Source organism: Diorhabda sublineata, chromosome X, assembly GCF_026230105.1.
Source record: "Diorhabda sublineata isolate icDioSubl1.1 chromosome X, icDioSubl1.1, whole genome shotgun sequence".
In the NCBI taxonomy this organism is placed as follows: Eukaryota; Metazoa; Arthropoda; class Insecta; order Coleoptera; family Chrysomelidae; genus Diorhabda; species Diorhabda sublineata.
Genome location: NC_079485.1, coordinates 33270711 through 33290374, shown reverse-complemented (window position 1 = coordinate 33290374; position 19664 = coordinate 33270711). Strand labels below are relative to the sequence as shown.

Genomic DNA, 19664 nt, shown 5'->3' with positions numbered 1-19664 from the left:
TTTTAGGGCAATGTCTAATGGTTGGTTTGATTGGTTCCCTGTCGTTCAGCTCTTATTATCCTGTTCAATTCCGGCAATAGAAACAAGAGTATATTATAACATATTATCATGATTACTTATAATTCCAGATATATTTTGTCTGTAGGTATGTGTACCTGATTATAGAAGTAATTTATTTAATTATACATTAATTCTTTAAGATATGTACTATATAAAGTAATATAAAATAGAATACTTACGAATGGTTTGTTCCGGTCTTAATGAGGATAAAATTTTCAGTGTTAGGTTCATTCATAACTAGGTAGCCGTTATGTTCAATAAATGTGAGCCTATGAAATTTAACTTTCAACTTCATGTAACTTGTACACGAAAAATATAAAACTATAGTATAACAACACGTATCTTAGAAATCAACTTTACAGGTTGTTATTGGAGCAAATAATAAAATTGTTCCTCAATTAAGCACAATTTATCTGTTTGTTGAATTATAAATGATGTTATTAATATATACATTATTGCTATTGAAAGTAATTGTAAAAAATATACCGTAAAATAGTAGCTGGTCCAATTGAACCACATGCTTCTATTGCAAAAAATCTAAGATACGTCATTTTACCTAACTTCATTTGATTTTTAAGAAATGTGCTGTTAGAATTATATAATAGACCTCTTTTTTGGCCGACATAAATACCTTAAAACAGTAAAATATTAAGATACTTGTGTTATAACTTAGCCGTGGATATTGTCTCTTTTCACAATAGTATCATATATTCAATAACAAGAACTATAATATAAACAGTATCATTTCAAAAATATTGGAGCTCACAGAAAACATTACATACTTACTTTCATAGAAAATACTCTAAATCTTAGGTTAAAACCTAATAGCAACAATATGTGTAGATTTAGAGTTGATCTGATCATAGTTATAAATTTATATAAATGTTTTATTTAATTTGCACATAAATATAAATATTTGTAAAATACAGTAATATAACATAGGTACAAAAATGTGTATAAGAAAGTTTTGTATTTCAAGAGATATTGATAAATTGTTTATTTTATAAAATGTAAATCCAAGTAATGAAAGAGTTTGTATATTCATATTTTTTTTCTACTCAGACATAAATCAATTATTCATTTTTTCATTATTAAACATCTAAATGGAAAACACATTAGAAATACATTTTATTTTTATATTTTTAATTATGTGTTGTTATAAGTACTTTAATGTGAACCAAGATTAATTTTTTTGAATAAAAATCATACTTCACGCTTTGATTTGATTTTAAGGACGAATTAACAAACTAACGTATTCTATTTAATCATAAAATAAAATTTCCGATTGTTTTTGCATTTCATGATTATATTGGCCACCTTCAGGGAACGAAAGTGTTGAATCCTTCAATCATTTTACCAAAAACCTTTGTAATATTGTAAATATTTAAACAGTTAGAAGCAAATAACTCGATAACCGATTGAGTTACACGAATCAAAGAAGAGTAACTTTTTTTTGTAGAATTTAACGCTTTTTAATATTTTTTTTATTATTTTAGTTGTAAGTTTAGCCAAAAAAAAGTTTACTTTTATTTAATTAACACAAACAAGTGTAACTAGCGCCCTCTATTAGCAATGTTAAATTAGAGTGCAAGTTATGATTGCTCATGCCAAAAAACGTAAAATTGTCAATTTTCAAAGAGAAATTGTGAAAACATAAAAAATTATTGCGAAAATCAAAATTTAAATTTAAACTTTGAACACCCCGTATCTCGGAAACTAGCAATATTTGAATAAGGCATGTTGAGCAGAATCATCATATTTTGAGGTCTAGAATCTACAGTTCAGAGATGGATGGATATTCTTAATGAATCACCCTGTACATATAAAAGTGGGTGAGTGATGGATATAACTCGTGATTTATTATTTAAAAAGGAACTAGACAAAATACAACCTTATTTACCACTTTATAATGTAACATTTGTTAAAAATACCCCTGTTAGACTACTAGTTGACAAAAAACAAAAAAGACTGCAGCGTAAGCTCAACAGGTTTCCGATGCGCTACATTCGCGTAAGCTACCATGGTTATATCTTCTAAGATATGTTTTTCACTCAACTCTAACAATAATAGTCTGTTCCAAGTTTATTAATCACTTTGAGCCCGAAAGCTATAGGCTTGACACTCATGAATTTGGCACGCAAGAATCAATGGGAACAAACTTCCATTGTTTCTGCATTCAATTATGTAAAAGAATTTTGTTTTCAGCATGTTGTGATTTTTTTTAAAACCACATTACGGACGCCTGTGCTCGATTGAGTACTTAAATTGTGCAATTAGAAAGAAACAAATAATACCTAATAAATATTACATGCTTTGTCAAACAAACAATAATTGTTGAACATAGATTTTTGTAAAATAGTGATTCCCAAATGGTGCATTTCACCACTCACGTTCACGATGACGATATTTCCCGTTCCACTTAGTTCAGAGCGTTATAATCGTAATGTAAGGGGAATAGATTATGAAGCGTTTTGAGCGGTGGGGTGAATAATAAAAAATAGCTAAACATCCGATATAAAGTAAAAGCACTAAGAGATTATGTTACAATTTGTAAGTAATTTTTTAGTGGAGTGCTTAAGTCATTTTCATAAAAATAAAACTTTTTCTGGCTACATATTTGATGATGCGTCACAAGAATGTATGTACTTATAATATCCCTCAACACATGAAGTAATGAGATAGTTGGAAATTTTGTTACTTTGACCTTTGAAAATCGTATTCAAAGCTCCCTTGGATGTATTTCTTGACTTAGGTCGTCATGTACAACGCCCGAAAGATTATTTCATACGCTATGAACGCTTAGTGGAATGTACCTACCAAATGTAGTACATAACCGAAAACTAATTTTGGGGTTTGGTAGGGGTAAAAATCGACCTACTAATTAACATAAGTTCTTATTTGTACCTTGTAAGATAATGTATAAGTTGTGTTAAATGTTCGAACTTGTTATGAAAATGACTAATATTTTAGAATCGAATACGATTCTGATAACATAAAAAAGCGTGGTAAAGAAGAAATATACTTTTCCTGTGTGACCTTCAAAAGATACAATGAAGAAATTAGATTTTTCAATAAATGAGGAAAACAAAACAATTTATGTAAAAACTGCTAAACTCTGGACATTTCGATGTTAATTGTGAACTCATTGTTGAAAAAATATGCCCGAATTATAAATTTCACTTCCGAATCTTCTTTTAAAAAAAACTTTATTAACAAAAACAAGTCACAATTTTAAAAATTAATTTACAACAACTTTTGTTTATATTGAAATAAAATTACACTACCGAACGAATCCTACTGTAACTGCGCCAATTATAAATTTTACTCCCGAAACTTTATTCACAAAAACAAGTTATAATTCTACAATTCTTGAATGAACTTAATTAATCTCAATTATTGAATCAACTAAATTCATTCGATGAACGGATTAATAAAAACTCATTAGACAAATGAATTAACAAAATTCATTCATTCATTAAAATTGTATTTACAACAACTTTTGTTTATATTAAAATGAATGCTGAGTAAGTATTTATGAAATACAATCTTTTTAAGTTTTAATTTTTAAAGTCGTCTGGATTTTTCTAGTTGTAACTCCTCCATCCCTAAGAATGAAAAATAATAGTTATTTTTCAGATCATGTCTTCTTTGTTCTTTTCTTCAATATTCTGCTTTCTTGAAAATCTTCATTTGAATTAACCAAATTATTAAAATAATTACAGATATAATGAATTTTGTATCTCTTGAATTGGTTTTATATTTTTTGCAATTCTATCGATTTCGTGAAGTTTTACAAAATTTATTTTACTTAAAATTAGTGACTTATATATTTGACTGTTTAAAAATTTAAAATCTAATTTTCGAAAAAGTATTGAGTTTTCTTTTTCAATTTGTATATTAGTTGAACAAATTTCATTTTGTATTTGAATTTTAAAATTTTTTTAAACTCTGATAATTGATACGTTTCTAATTTCCAAATAATTGTCTGAAGTACATTTAGATAGCACTTTATTTACTAAGAGCACTTTATTTACTAAGTTACAGCATTCATTAATCTTCTTCTTTACCTAATATGCGGATATATATTTTCTGATTTTTGATCTAAAGTATTGATTAAAATTTTTGCTTTCTCTATTCTTTGTTCAGCTGGGTTATGGTATGAAATAGGATTTGTCGCGCTTGCTTCTATTAAGCTATTTCTCAAATTATAAAATTATTGTTCCAAATATATAAGGTAGAAAAAGATGCTTAGGGACCGCGATTTATTAACGGAGTTTAAAATGTTCATTATTTTGACTTAATCGTTTAAACATTCGAAACAAAAATTAAAATACTAAAATTTTTAATGAATTTATTATTATTCTGTATACAGAAAGAGTCAAATTAAAATATATCCAAAAACTAAGTTCATAACATTAAAACTGAAAAAAATAACAATGCCTAAAAATCATCAATTTGACGCATAATCTGGACACATTTTTTCGCACACTCTAGGCAAATAGGATTTTGGCAATTGTAACAAACATACGCCGTTCTTCTCTTTTTTTATAAGAGCAAAGGGAATAGTTTTTTCTTTTTTTTTAACGTTGGAAATAATGGACTCACTGGACCATTTAAACCTATTCTTTCCATAATAATACTTGGTAATTGTATTATCATTAGCACTCTTAGTAATGTCTTCCTCACTTTCAACTGTAAAGATAATAAGTAGTAAACATACACTATACCATTGCCTAAAAATTATTTACCTTTTTCTTCAGAATCCGAATTATGTTCACTTTAAATATGGATTTCTTCCGTACATTCATCTTGAATTTCGCTAACATCACTTCCACATTCATCAAACCATTGCAACAATTGTTCTTCAAAATTATTTTCTAATAATTTTACAGCCTTATATGTGGTAGGTCGAGAATCCGTCGTGATTCGAATTAAATAACTATACGTCGCATGGACGGCTGTGATTTTTTATTGTAACGTTAACACTAACTATACGTCTGAGAGACGGTAATCGATCTTTCACTCAAGATATTTTGAAAACAGTACCACACATAGTTATTAATTTCAGGCTACTGAATAAGTACTTCGTGATGATAAATTACGATAAAAGACACTGTCCAAAATTAAAAGGGAGGGGTCATACGACAAATCGGATAAAGCCGTAACGTCTATGAGACGTATGATTAGTAGTTAAGGGTTAAGTTTTAATTTTTAAAGTAGTCTGGATTTTTCTAGATCTAACTCCCTTTCTTTCTAATAATACCTTTGTTATAAATATCACATATTTTTATTCAACATCTATTATATAGCCATATTTAGGTAGACAAGAGTCAAGTTTATAAAAAACAAGGTTAATGTATAGGATCAATCTGTTCAATCAAACGTTTCAATTTTGTTGTAGGACAAAATAGCGTGTGTGTAAATCGCCCACATGCAATCTGTGAAAAATAACCAAATTAATTTGAACTTTATTTATGAAGTATATACCTATCAATTACTATAAAAAAATTTGTTAATAATACAAATATACATACCTACTATTATGAATGAGTTTAAAATAATCACTTTATCATCAAGCAAATTTCATTCATGTCCATGAAATTATCTCGTCATATCCTAAATAAAGCTTGCAATATGAATAGTTAATGATTACTGACCATCATTGAAAAGTATTAACAGATTCATAAACAATTTATTTTCAATATGAAAACAACTTAATAAAAATCCACATATGGTTGTCAAGGTGGAATTGGTTTTTAAATGAAAATAAAAGGACATAATTTTAAATTTTATTTATCCATCATAAAAATTACAAAATAACTAGTGACAGCAGCTGTTTTGTAGTAAGTCGGCTAGAATCAAACAACCATCATATTTTCTTAGGTTTAAATAACAGAAAAGTTGAGTAAAAAAATAATTTATTAATGATAATAATCAATGCAATACTAAAACAATTTACAAATATTTAAATTGTATACAAACTATTTACAATTTTCATTTCTCACTGATACAGACAATTTGGCCAAGTTGTTTATATTAATATAAAACCTAATATTTTCATAGTTATCCTAACAAATACAAACCTAAAAAAGCTAGTTTATTTACATAAAGTACATAATTAATATGTTTGACATGTATTGTACTAAAACGTACAAATAACACTTGCAAATCATCTTAATTTGGTAGAGTATCATAAAGAATATCTTTTGCGGATTGGGAGAGATTATCTGGAAATTTTATGTCAAAGGTGACTATCAGATCCCCCCTTCGAGATGGTTCTTTTGGAAGAGGTAAACCATATCCTTGAATACGTCTACTTGTATTTGGTTTGATGATTTCATTGGTGTAATGAAGTGGTATAGATTTTCCAGACATTGTTGGTACTTCAACAGTACATCCACATAATGCCTGTAACAATGAGAGAATAGATTAGCAAAAATTTCGTAAATAATAGATATGCAGAAATTTAAAAAAGGAAATTCTTGCTAAATACTTCATCTAAAAATAGTGTCAATATTAATTATTTTTAGATTTAGACGTCAGAGTAGGTCAAGTAATAGTAGCTATATATAGATTATTACTAAAATCAAATCTTGACAAAATAGTGAAATTTGTATAAGAAAACTAAGTACTTTACCTGTTTCAAAGATATCTTTGCAGTAAATTTGATGTCACTGCCTTCTCTTTTAAATTGTGGATGTGGCTTATCTCTAATAATGAAGACAATATCTGCAGGTATTTTGTTTCTGCCTTGATCACCCTCTCTTTGGAATGTAATTTTCGTACCTGCTTTCCATCCAGGTTTCACATTGATAGTTAGTACTTTATCTTCTTTCTTCGTTGTTCCATCAGGCTGTAAAACTTTCCTACTTATCTTCATTTTCTTTTGGCATCCTTTGGTGATATCTTCTAAGGAAACATAGAGATCATGTTCAATTGGTGGATCTTGAATCTTGTCTCTATTTTTATTAGGACTGTTATGGAAATTGAATGATTGACTCCTAAATGCACCACCTGGACCTGCTCTTGGTGGTCCTCCAACCCCAAGTGTCACAAATGGATCATCAACATCCATTTCATCATCTTGCATACCACCAAACATTCGATTATTACCAAAATCAAAGAAAGCTGAAAATGGACTTGAATTGCCAAAGAATTGAGCAAATGTTGCCCTTGGATCTCCGTGGAAAGTGTAGGAATAGTTCGGGCCTGTACCATTGTCCGTTCCTCCAGGGATACCTCCCTTTAGCCCCTCTTCACCATACTTGTCGTAAATATCTCTCTTTTTTTTATCAGACAACACTTCGTAGGCTTCAGCAACTTCCTTGAATTTTTCTTCAGCTCCTTGACTCTTATTCTTATCTGGATGATACTTTAAAGCAAGTTTTCGATATGCTTTTTTGATATCGTCGTCACTAGCACCTTTGGATATGCCCAAAATTTTGTAATAATCCTTACCCATTATGAGAATTTCAAAACGCACTTAAAAAATGATGTAGAATATACAGATGTTAGTTGAAATGTTCCAAATCACTATATACCAAATATGCGAATTTATCTATAACACGTCTACTCAATTTCAATGCAACTCACTCACTCCCATGCGCAGAGGTTTTCACTCCTTATATATTTAAAGGTTATATTCGAGAATATTCACGGTTTTTCTGGAAGCTACTGGAAGCTCATAGGCGTAGCGTACGATTGGTCTAACATTTTCTAAATTTGATACCTGTATTCTTCTCTCAATACGAATCAACTTCAGTGTATCGACAAAATAAACAAAATTTATTCTTAATAAATTGTATAATTTCCATAAACGTTCACGTAATTGGAAAATAATTGATTAAGAAAAAAATTCAAAGTTGACAAATCTACCGCAATGGTTAATACATAGAATTACTCTTGGCGCAACTGACATATGAAAGATGACTGGGAAACTTTAAATGATTGTCATTTATATTAGAGAGAAGTTGATTGATTGTTTATAACTAGTAGATTTAGCTATAACAGTTTTCCATGGAAATATATATATATATATATATATTTCATGGAAAACTGTTATAGCTAAATATATATTTCTAATCCACAGATATTTAGACAAGAGACACTACTGACCTCAGTGGTATTTAACTCAACTATTACTAAGCAATGGCTTCATTGTAAAAATATCAGTTATTCAAACGTCATTTTACTGGAATTCAGATATATTAACCAATCGTTCGCTTGAAACTCTCCAAGGAAAGGGGATTGACAAATTGGGTTATTCATAAAATGTAAATGATAACTATTCACAATTTGCAGGTATAATTCCTACATAGTTTGTACGGGCAACCAAACGTTTATAAGATATTTGATGGGGAGCGGTTTTAACTAATAGTTTTCTTATTTATTTTTTTGTCAAACCTATCAAAAATTATCAATGGATCTCAATTTGTCAGTTTTCCAAGAACCCCGTGGGGTTATGAGAGTTCTACATTTTGTAAGTAGTCTAAACAGTTGATAATGTTAAAATTTAATATCTATCATTTTTCAGATTTTTTCAATTTGCGCCTTTGCTACAATAACGGGTTACACAGGATATCTCAAATCTGGTTGCATTGATCAAGCAGAACAGAGAGACTCATTCAGTTACCCTTTTGAAATAATAATTACTAAAGAAATGGAAAATAAAAAATTTTGTAATGTTACGATAGCAGGAGATTTTTCTTCCGATGCCAAATTTTTTGTAACCTCTGGAGTATTAGCAATGTTGTATTCATTGGCCATTATTTTTGTTTACATTAAGATGGATAAAACCTATAAAAGTGACACCAAAGCCCCTCTCATTGTAAGATGATTACTATTGAAATAATTACTTTTTAAAAATAACGTTTTTAAGGACTTCATGGTTACTGTTTTGTTATCAGTTTTGTGGCTGTCTAGCAGTGCCGCATGGGCAAATGGGTTAACAGGTTTAAAAAGCGAGACTAATCCTCACATACAAGATGCTGCATGTAAAGATTGTTATTTTATTTCCACCAGTTTTTCTTCATTGAATATATCTGTGGTAAGTTTCACTTTTGCATGTGATGATTTTTATTATTGTTTAAATGCTTCTAATGTGTCTGGTAATACTGAATACACTGTTTACACCAACACTCACAATTACACTGTCTGACGCACATTTTGATAACCAAGTTATTGTCTTCAGAAACTGAAGGTAAATCTTCGGTTTCTGAAGACTGTCAGACAGTGTAATTGTGAGTTGTGGTGTAAACAGGGTATTCAGTATGAATATCGCCAATGGTTCCAGGAATTCCAACCTAGTTTTGTCTGGTAATCATTTGATGCTCTTAGTACATGTGAAAATCGTAAATAAAAATTTTCTTTGTAAATTATCATAGTTGAAAATCATTCTAGACCAATAGATACAAATATTCTTATACATTTCAACTCTGTTAAAATCATTGGTTCAGTTCTTTGCATTTCAAAATAATATATTTATCAAAATATATATTTATATATATTAATATACTTGAATTGTGCCAAAAACTTTAACTCATTTTCAAAATTATTCCACTATAAATTATGTGTTCTTTGTGAAGTAAATTTGATATTAATGTATTGAGTTGAGATTTTTTCAATTCAATATTTATGTTTTAGCAAATTCGATAAGATACAAAAAATGAGATGTGAAAGAAAAGAAAAATAATCAAGATAAAAAGAATCCTACTACTCTTATTACTTTTTTGTGCTTTTTCACTGTATCGATAATGCAACTCCAATTTTCTACTAATGGAATTTTATTCTTATTAATAAAATGACAAATTTCAAATCAAATTCCTTCTCAGAACACCTTTGATTCACTACCAAATCGATTCATTCAAATTAATCTATGTGATACTCCGAATATTTCCAATGCTCTCTGTTTTCATCCCTAAACAATGGAAAATAATTCTATATACATGGTCTCTAGAAAATCTTGTTATGCATCATTTGTGACTTATAGTAAGTACAGTGTCATTCCTTCTGCTGGCTAAACCACCTTACAGCTTGTATAATTGGTTTCGTATACCTGTTATCTGACCTTATTCATTTTCTTTAATGACTTTTTTGGCCCAGACCTTGTTTTCAACCAAATGATTTAGTTCTCCCAAATCTTTTAACAAAAGACTAAAGGTTGATTCATAAACTTCACTTTCTGTTTGCCGTTGCCGTTCGCGGGTGACGTTTGCCGTTTGACGTTCGTAACAAATTCTACACTCTATTCATAAACTTGACGCTGCTGCCGTTAACTTAAAAATTTTGTTATTCTTTTTTAACGTGTTTACTGCTTTTTGTTGTGATATTTTTGTGTTTTTCTTTGTAATCCTTTATTTTTGGACGAACTTATCAAAAATAATGAAGAATCTTTTTTATTTGGACAAACATGACAAACACAAACTGATGTGATTGGCTCTTTTTTATTGCTGCGAACGGCCGACGGGAAAATATACAATTTGCTTATGTTAAAAGCCACCAACAACAGACCGATCGGCAAACTGCGATGTCAAACAGCAACTATTAATGGTTTTATGCATTTTAATGTTTTTAATTTTGTTAACAGGAAATGGAAAGTCAAGTTTATGAATCCTCCATAATTGGTGATTGATGAAATGAACTACAAATTGGCTATTTATAATTGCATAATCCTTCACTTTAATTAAGAATTTTTGTAATATAGATATCCAACAAAGTATTAACAAAGCATTTCAATAAGTAAATTTTTTCTTGTTTTTCTCGACTTTTAAGCTGTTTTTTAGAACTAGATATAATTAATTAAAACAAATAATTATGGTTTACTTGAGAAGTCGTTTTGGCTTCACTAATTAATTGAAGCAACAAATATATACTGTTAGAAGACTTATTTCCACTTAATTTTTGTGTGTCATATATTTTAGAATAAATGAGCCATGAAATGATACTGATTTAAAGGTGTTTATGGGTTTATATTAAATGTGTTCATTAAACTGAATTAAAAAATGGTGCAATAGTTTTGAATACATGAATTATATCATCGTCTCACATCGTATTTCTTATATTTATGAGGGTCTTTGGATATTCTATATCCGTGAGTAAGTCGAGTTCAAGTCTAAGTTTTGATATTTTTATTTCCTCTAGTCATCTGGGTGTTAAAGGTAGTGGATCTATGAAATGTGGCTTTAGGTTGATGAGGATATTTTGTTCATTATTCCATACTTTTTGGTTAACTTCCTCGATTAAATGTTTGTTTAAGTTGTCAAAATCTCTATGGAGATATTTCTATATCCAACGATGTCGCTTCATGGGCAGCTGTATCTGCTAATTTTATGGTGCTGAGTGAATAAGAGCAGATTGTGTAGTGCAGTTTTGGATTACTCATTACCTAGACTAGAACCTGATGTACAGCACATACAGTGTGTGTGACTGTTGCCCCAACCACTGACGAGCCAATAGAATGTTTTTTTTTTCATTTTTTGATGCGTTAATGTATAGAGTTTCTGATGTTTTGTGTGTTTTCCATATCCTTTTGAAAATGTTTCTAGGGATTATTTAAGGACAACTGTAATTGATTTTTGACATATACTTTTACATTTAATTGTATTATAAAAAGGTGATGTGATGTTGGTATTTCCGAGAAATGCTGTTTGGTTTGAATTAGGGCATGTATGAACCGCTTCTTCAGGTGTAGAAAAACATTGACATCGTAATTTATCTTGAATCTGCGGGAATAAGAAGAAATCTTGACTGATGACCTATCAATTCGGTATTTTGATTGTTCAAAAACGTTTTTGTTTGAACTAATGTGTGAGAGCTCACATTGTCGTGATGGAGAATGATTCGACTTCTGCGATTGGTTTCTCTGATTTTTTCGAACACTTCTAGAAAAAGTTTGCTAGTTTACCATTCAGAATTCACCAGTCTACATTGCTTTAATGGCGACATGTCCGGTTATTCCGAAAAAACAGGTGACCATTCGCTTCGAAGTGTTTCTGTGCGAACAACTTTTGTTGGATTTAGCTCGTCTTGAACGACCCATACAGTTAATCGTTATTTAGTTTTGGGTTCATATGCGTAAATCCATGATGATTCATTGCATGTAACGATCTTATAGACGTCTTCTGAAATACAATTGAATTTTTTCAGCACTTTTTTGCACCAATACACACGAGCTTTTTTTTGAGCAGTTGTCAAATTATGCGGTATCCAATGTGAAGAAAACTTTTTGACAGCCAAATGTTCATGCTGTATTAGATGTATGTGAGTGGAACTAATGCCCAAGTATGCTTCAATCTCATGGTATGTCACATGACGATCTTGCAATATCAGTTTATGCACGATATCGATGTTTTCTGGCACAACAGCCGATTTTGGACGACCTTCACTGAATTCATCGTGTAGCGGAGCGTGATCACGATTGAATTCGGAACACCAGCGAAACACGGTGGCTCAAGATGGTGCTTCATCACGAAAAGTCGAGGCGAGATGATCGGTACACTGCTGTTGGTTTAATGCACATCGAAAGTCAGAAAATCATTGCACGGAAATGTTCGCGTTTTACTCCCATTTTTTGACAAAGCTAAATGTTTCAATATCTGTAATTAACTCAAATAGCATTCATATACCACACATCCTGAGTACGTTCACCATTAAAAATTGCAAACTATGATGGCAATGTCAGATTTGACATATTCACATCAGTGTTGCCATATCTCAAAATTAAGTAGCAACCCTTGTACTCTTTACATATCATTGCATATTAACTGCAACTACCTCTGTGTCTGATATCTATATATTTTTTCAAGTAAACTGATTTTTCACATAGGTAGCCACTCCTCCACTAGCTTTATTGGAATCTCCGTTTTTATAGCTACATTAGTAGCATCTTAGTAAATAGTGTTCATCATCTTTAAAGTTGGTTTCTTGTATACAAATTACGTTTTTGACAGTAGGAGTTTCAGTTTTTCCAAATTAACTATTAGCCCGTTTATATTCTATTGGAGTTTAAAATTGTTAATGTTTATTTACTTGGGAGGATGACGAATCGTAACTACTTCGTTAGTTGGTAACGAGATTAAATTTAGTTGCTTATCAATTTTGGTTTGACTTCTTGTACATCGGGATTTCATCGATCTATGTTTTATAAATGTGTAGCAGGGTGAGTAGTTCAGGAATATTATCTGTGTATTGCTGGTATTAAGGGGTCAGGTGTGACAAAAGCGTTATTCAGGAAGTCTCAAAGCCATTCAAATGTGAGGAGCTCTTATGGTGATTCTTTATAGAATATAGATTTTTCGGTTCCAGAACTTTGGTGTTTGAAATGATTTTGGTTATAGAAGGGTATGGTTTAGGTTTTTTCCTTTTGCATTTTGTATCTGCTGAGTTAATTGTTTCTCGTACAAAATATTTCTGTAAAGTAAGATCACTAGAACTAGCTGTTAGATAATGCCGTGGTCGTTTAAAAGATGGAAGAATGCTGTTTATTTCGTCAATATGACTAATATCTTCTGTGGAACTTTCTATTACTATCATTTGGTACTTGATTTTGGCAACACGTCTTATTATTTGACATTATAGCGGCAAATGAAATATTTTTGGAAACAACAAAAATAGTTAACGAGTGTGAGATTATCATTTACATTTAGTACAATCGCTTATTCTTTTTTTTGGGGGGGAACATGTTTGAGTTTAGTACTTGAGAACATTGACGTTGATGTTGGTTGAGGAAGGATTAGGTGCTCTCGGAAGTCATTTCTATGTGGGGTTTTCTAGACAAAGCAAATATTATTTTACTTGTAAGAAAAAAAATGGTATTATATCATATTATAATAAATAGAAAAATACGATAGTGCTAAGCCGCTTATCAGCAAACTAAGTTTGTAATTGATTCTTTCACCTATTTTCACACTAAATACTTTTAATGTGATTTTAATGATACATTATTTATTGAACTCATCTTCAGAACGATGACTTGAGTTCAACTGAGAATCTTGTTCTGTTTATAATTTATTAGACATATATTATTTTATACAAAATATTTTGATAGAAGTTCTCTAATATTGGTACATAAGATTTTTTAAGATTGTTGAATATGTTAATAATACTAATTGTCATGTTTCAGATTTTTGGATTTTTGAATTTCTTTCTTTGGGCTGCAGATTTATGGTTTATTTATAAAGAAACTTCATGGTTCCAAGGTAATCAGCGACAAACAGATGGAGTATAAGAAACATTTTATTTTTTCTGTATATATAAATTGTTCAAGCTGAACTAGTCGATTGCACAAACCTTACAGACACTTGATTTTACATTAATCTTGTTTGGTGTTATCAATATTCATTTAAATTTTATTTAATACTGTTGGTTTGAATAATGACATTTTTTTACATAATTTTTGTTTTACATTGTTTTTTCCCAAGTTTTGGACTATCAATTAATTAGTTAATTTATCTTAACATTGTTTTCATCAATTCATTGTCTTTTTATCCTATATAATAATTATTCTGGTATAACAAATAGCTAAGGTATGTTTTATTAGTTGTTCCTTTTCTTCCTCTCAATTTTTTAAAAGTAGAAATAACGTCCAATTGCTTAAGATCAAGCTCTTCATAAATAGGAAACATATTCAGTTGCTTAAGTGTTTAGATTTTCTAAAAAAAGTAAAGATAAAAATTATAGTCTTCCAAAATAAAGTATTATTTAAGAATTTGCATTTTTGTGTTTTAACAAATTTAGAAGTGATAGAAAAGCATTTGATAAAGACAACTTATTGAACTTATTTCATCACTAGTTCAATATTGATTTTTCTATAGCATGTGTGAAGAGTATATTTGACGAACTAAATCTCCGACTAATATTTTATTTTCAAAATCTTGAGAAAACTTTGACAGAATTTGAAATTTTATTTCTACTATATATGTAGGTACATTTCAATAACCAAGTTATCTTCTTTAGGTGAAGATTAACAGATTACCTTTGTTTTTTGAAGATGTAAACTTGTTATACATTGTAATTGTTTGTTTAGTGATAAAAACCAGTATGTTCACTAAGAATATCACCAACGGTTTCAGAAGCTTTAACTTGTACAGGTTACATTTTTGACGTAAATTTCTCAATTTTTTTGAATATTACCGATTTGACAATTTATTTTAATTTCAAATTTGCCAAATTCTGGATTCACAATCAGAACTATTTTTTTAAAAGTCTGCTGTGCTGAAGCAAACATAAAATTCATTTTAATCCTTTAGTTCTGCAATATAAAAATTTAAACATTTATGGATACTATTTTTATGCTTATTGGCTAGTGCAATTGAGTGTAATATTCAGAATTGTCATATTTTGTTATTACGCTTGTGGAGAGAGTTTAAATATTATGTTAGACATATAAGTTCAATTTGGAAAAATCAAGGATATAAGTTTTTGGAAGACAAAATTGTCTTAAAATAGTGAGTACTAATATATCATTTGTAGGAAACGATTATGCGTTAAATCCACTGAACAAACTGACATTTCAAAGACTTCGCTTTAGACCAGTGCTTCTAGTAGCGAAGTCAAATGCGGCAGCCCTCATTGCCCTAGTACATTGTAATTGTTTTTTGGATCCATTTTATTATTTTTATGCCAAATTTGTAACTCTTGAATACAGTGATTTTAAAGTTGCATAGTTTTTTTCCAGTATATTGATTAATATTAATATATTAGTCCAGCACTTCTCTACTAGTTTTTTTTTAAATTTGTGTAAAACGATTTCTTTTTACACTCCTTCAATTGAATACTTTAGTTTTATAAATGCATTGTGGTCATCGGAGGTCAGTCTTTAATACAGATATATAAATTTTCCACTATTTTTGTCTTAAATATCCTTTAGGGTTCAAAAACTATGTTAGGTTTAGTTTGGAGGTGCCAAATTGTATGTCAAGTCTGGAACTCTTGAGGACCGTGCTTACTAAAACTACATTAACACGCACAATGTTATTTTCCGACGCGTGTTTCTAAAATCAAATCATTATCTTCAAAGACCGAAAGTAAATAGTTTATGTCACACAAATCGTTTCTGAAATTTCAGTTTACTTCTGAAACCTAGTAAGTATGTTATTCTCTCTTTCAGTCTCCAAAAGAAAGCATGATCGTCACATTGGTAAAAAAACTTTAGTTTTCTATTTTCCAATTTGAAAGAATCTCGCCAACATGAACTGCTACAATAAGAGATTTCGCTTGACTCTGATCTAATCAATGTATTACTTATACCACATTCACTATGAAATATCTTAATTATGTATTTCCGTCCTTCTAGATGTAGATTAGTTTACCACCCTATAATCACAAACATTTGTTTTTCTATACTGCTACATCTATGATATAGATTGTTTTTAATATATTTTAGATTATAGAAAGATAATGGATAGAGAGACGAGCATATTTGGAAATTGTATATCTTGTACTTATCTGTACTATTTTAAGGAAGAGTTTTATAAGCTCTCTATATGTGTATCACGTTTAATATATCTGGATTAAAATTAAATAATTTTTTTATAGCTTTGTTGCTAGTTTATAGGTTAAATAAAATATTCATTGATTGGGTTTAGGGCGTAGTTTTATAATTATTTTATTAATGTTTGTAGTTCATTTTAATGTTTTCCTTTCTCAATTAATAAATTATTATAAAAACCATTATTTTTATATAATTTAGACCATTATTAGTTCATACTGATGGTAAGTTATTTGCACAATTTATTTCTATTTATCCATGATATTACAGGATAAAGGTACCAGAATAAACTAACATCCTTATAATCTCTGCAATGGAATAAGTACAATGAATAGAAAATATGACAGAAATTTAATCCGTGGTGGCATTGAAAGATTTGATTACTAATAGTGTTTATGAAATCTGTTCTGATTTGAACTCCTGGTAATATTTTGATCGAATTAAATTGAACCTTCGTTTTGAAATTTAAAACCAACTAAAAAATTTAAACAAATCGTCACCTTGGGACAACAAGGTTCTAAATGTTGAAACAAAAAGTTTTCAGGAGAGCTAATTACAAACTGGGTGAATAAGAATGATATTTAAATTTCAGCAATAAATATTTATGATTCGAATTATTGTAGGTTCTATATGATGATAAATTTTTCTACTAGAACCTTCAAAACTTAAAAGGTTCTATGCGACATAGAACCTTGTGATCTTAAGTTTGAATGTACATAGAACTTCTTTAGATATTTTTATGAATAAAATAACACAAGAGAAGGGTTATTGTGATCATTATCATCCCCCCATATCAAGCCAGATTGAAAAACATGAATAAGTAAATAGGTATTCAATTATGTATTTATTCATGCAACAGCAACAGAAGATGGTTCTGGCATATTTCGTGGAAATGAAATCTTTTGATCTTCAAGTTTCTTTGTGGTGGATTCACATTTTCAAGTATTCTGTCAACGTGTGGCTTTTTTATAGAAAACTGCGAATATTGTGTGAAGTTGAGGGCCGTAACTTTTATAAATGGTAGACTTGTATAGTTTAGTGATTTGGCATAAAGCACTGCCTTTTCAAAGACAGTGTATCTGTCGATACAATAATGGACAGAACCCACTTCCTGTATTACAGAGTGCTCAGGAGTGGAATATTTAATTTTTATTGACTCAATGTCCTTCATAAAATTATTACGAACAAGCTCGCTAAATAGGTCCTTAGGTCGGCCCTGTCTAGATATAATGGAATTTTAAAATTCGGCGAATTCTTGGCACATTTCATCTGTTTTTATAAATGGCGGACGCACCTTTGATGAACTTTTTATTATAGATGGTGATTTATTCCAGTATTTCTTTTAAATATTTTCTAGGAAAGTATTCATTTCTTGTGTTTTTTTTGTTCTAGAATTTTGTAAAACTCTATTTGTGGTATAGAAATAATTTTATGTAGCCCGGTTAGTAAGTTTTAAATAAATAGTCGTAGTGAAAAGAACGAATTAGTGAAAGTAATCGCAGAAATTATTTAGGTGATATTTATAACTGTATTTTAGAGTGTGTAAATAAACTAAGAACATAAGAGACAGTGTTTATTAATTCACCCCATGAATAGAAAAAGCGTAAATAAATACGATAAATGTTAAAAAATTTAAAATTGCTATTGAGTGAATTATGGTTTTGAGATATACAGGAATCACTCCACAATATAATATTTTCGATATCTGGATTCTCAATGAAAACTGCCTTCAGAATCGCAATCAAAGTGTTTGCTACATCATTTCTTGGTTACCTGCAATAGTTTCATTCCATAAAGAGCAGTATACTGTTTTATCTCTGCTAAAATGAGCAGTCTAATTATAGACATCAAGTTTGCTTAGATAAAAGAAGCAACTTGTTTTTGCTCTAGGACATGAAATTATATTCTTTAGGTCAAAACACAACACAGGTATCTCATTTATCTTTATTTCTTATCGCATATTATTTTTTCAGCTTCATGAGTTTTATACTCCTGCTTTAACTAATCAGATATGGTGTTCTCATGTCTAGCCATTTTAAATTTTTCACACGTGTCGTATCTATTTTTTTTTTGGATAGTGGAAAGCTAAATTATACTCTCCATTAAAATTTTTCCTATACATTGATATTTTGACAGGTTGATAAGTCAAATATTTGCAATCTTTTATTTAATTTTATTTATTTAACTCGAAAACAAAAGTGTAAATTACTCAGGCGCGAGATTACACTTAGGTCATAACTTGTCTTGTAAAGGAGTCCTACTTGACAAAGCGAAATATGGAGTCGTCAGCAGTATCCAGTTTAGAAATATGCTGACGAGGTTAAGAGATTAGTAGTAGCATTCTGTAATTAATACAAACGTTTTATTCTTAAATTTGAAGAAATATGTATTTCACTTAACAAATTAGCTGGGAAAAACGTAAAATTCATTTGGTCTTAGGAGTGTGCTGAATAATTTCAATATCTACAGATACCTTTAACCAAGCCACCTATTCTAAAATGTCCTGATTTGAATAAACCATTTATTAGGACATACTTAGCCAAACTTTCGATGATATTGACTTATCATTGCATTTCCTTCACGGGGTTTTAAGAAAAGCGAAATAAATAAACCCATCATATTGACAGAATTATTAGTTATTCATTGGGGAATAGCGGAGACCGGGGCATAGTGGCCCCTATAATGTTAGAATATTTTTATTTCTAGACATATACCGAGACGTTATCCCAAATCACGAATGTAGTTCGGGTCATAATATATATTTATGTCAGATTTTTTTATGATTCATTTTATTTTAAAAAATATTTTACAGTTTGGTGGATAATGACCACTTTACCCTTATATATAGGGCAGAGAGGACCCTCATTTGGGGCAAAGTGGTTTATTTGAGGTGAAGCTCTTCCTTCTGGATTGATCTGGATTTTCTAGTAAAAACAAGGTTATTTCACCTAAAATCATATAACATAACTAAGAAAGGTTATCATAAAACTAGGATCAAATAGGTATGGTGCAAACATTATTTATTGAAGACTATCACTAACTTAATAAAACAAAATTAATAAAAAATAAAAAGATTCATTCTGATTAAACCCTACTCATTATAGACATTTTTCGCGAA

General features: G+C 29.7%; 2 protein-coding genes and 1 long non-coding RNA gene across 3 annotated transcripts; 1 reads left to right on the top strand and 2 right to left on the bottom strand.

Annotated features, from left to right (window-relative positions):
- Positions 1-4514: 4514 nt before the first annotated feature.
- Positions 4515-5315, bottom strand: LOC130451301 (uncharacterized). Its single transcript, XR_008910703.1, has 2 exons — positions 4809-5315; positions 4515-4752 (listed from the first exon to the last, which is right to left on the bottom strand). It is a non-coding gene; the product is annotated as an uncharacterized LOC130451301 (long non-coding RNA).
- Positions 5316-5837: 522 nt separating this feature from the next.
- Positions 5838-7870, bottom strand: LOC130451578 (dnaJ protein homolog 1-like). Its single transcript, XM_056790678.1, has 2 exons — positions 6698-7870; positions 5838-6468 (listed from the first exon to the last, which is right to left on the bottom strand). The coding sequence occupies exons 1-2, from the start codon at positions 7520-7522 to the stop codon at positions 6235-6237; spliced, it is 1059 nt and encodes a 352-aa protein (XP_056646656.1). The 5' UTR covers positions 7523-7870; the 3' UTR covers positions 5838-6234.
- A 135-nt stretch (positions 7871-8005) lies between these two features.
- Positions 8006-16724, top strand: LOC130450592 (synaptoporin-like). The gene is made up of 4 exons (XM_056789061.1): positions 8006-8539; positions 8594-8887; positions 8939-9106; positions 14180-16724. The coding sequence occupies exons 1-4, from the start codon at positions 8480-8482 to the stop codon at positions 14282-14284; spliced, it is 627 nt and encodes a 208-aa protein (XP_056645039.1). The 5' UTR covers positions 8006-8479; the 3' UTR covers positions 14285-16724.
- Positions 16725-19664: the final 2940 nt, after the last annotated feature.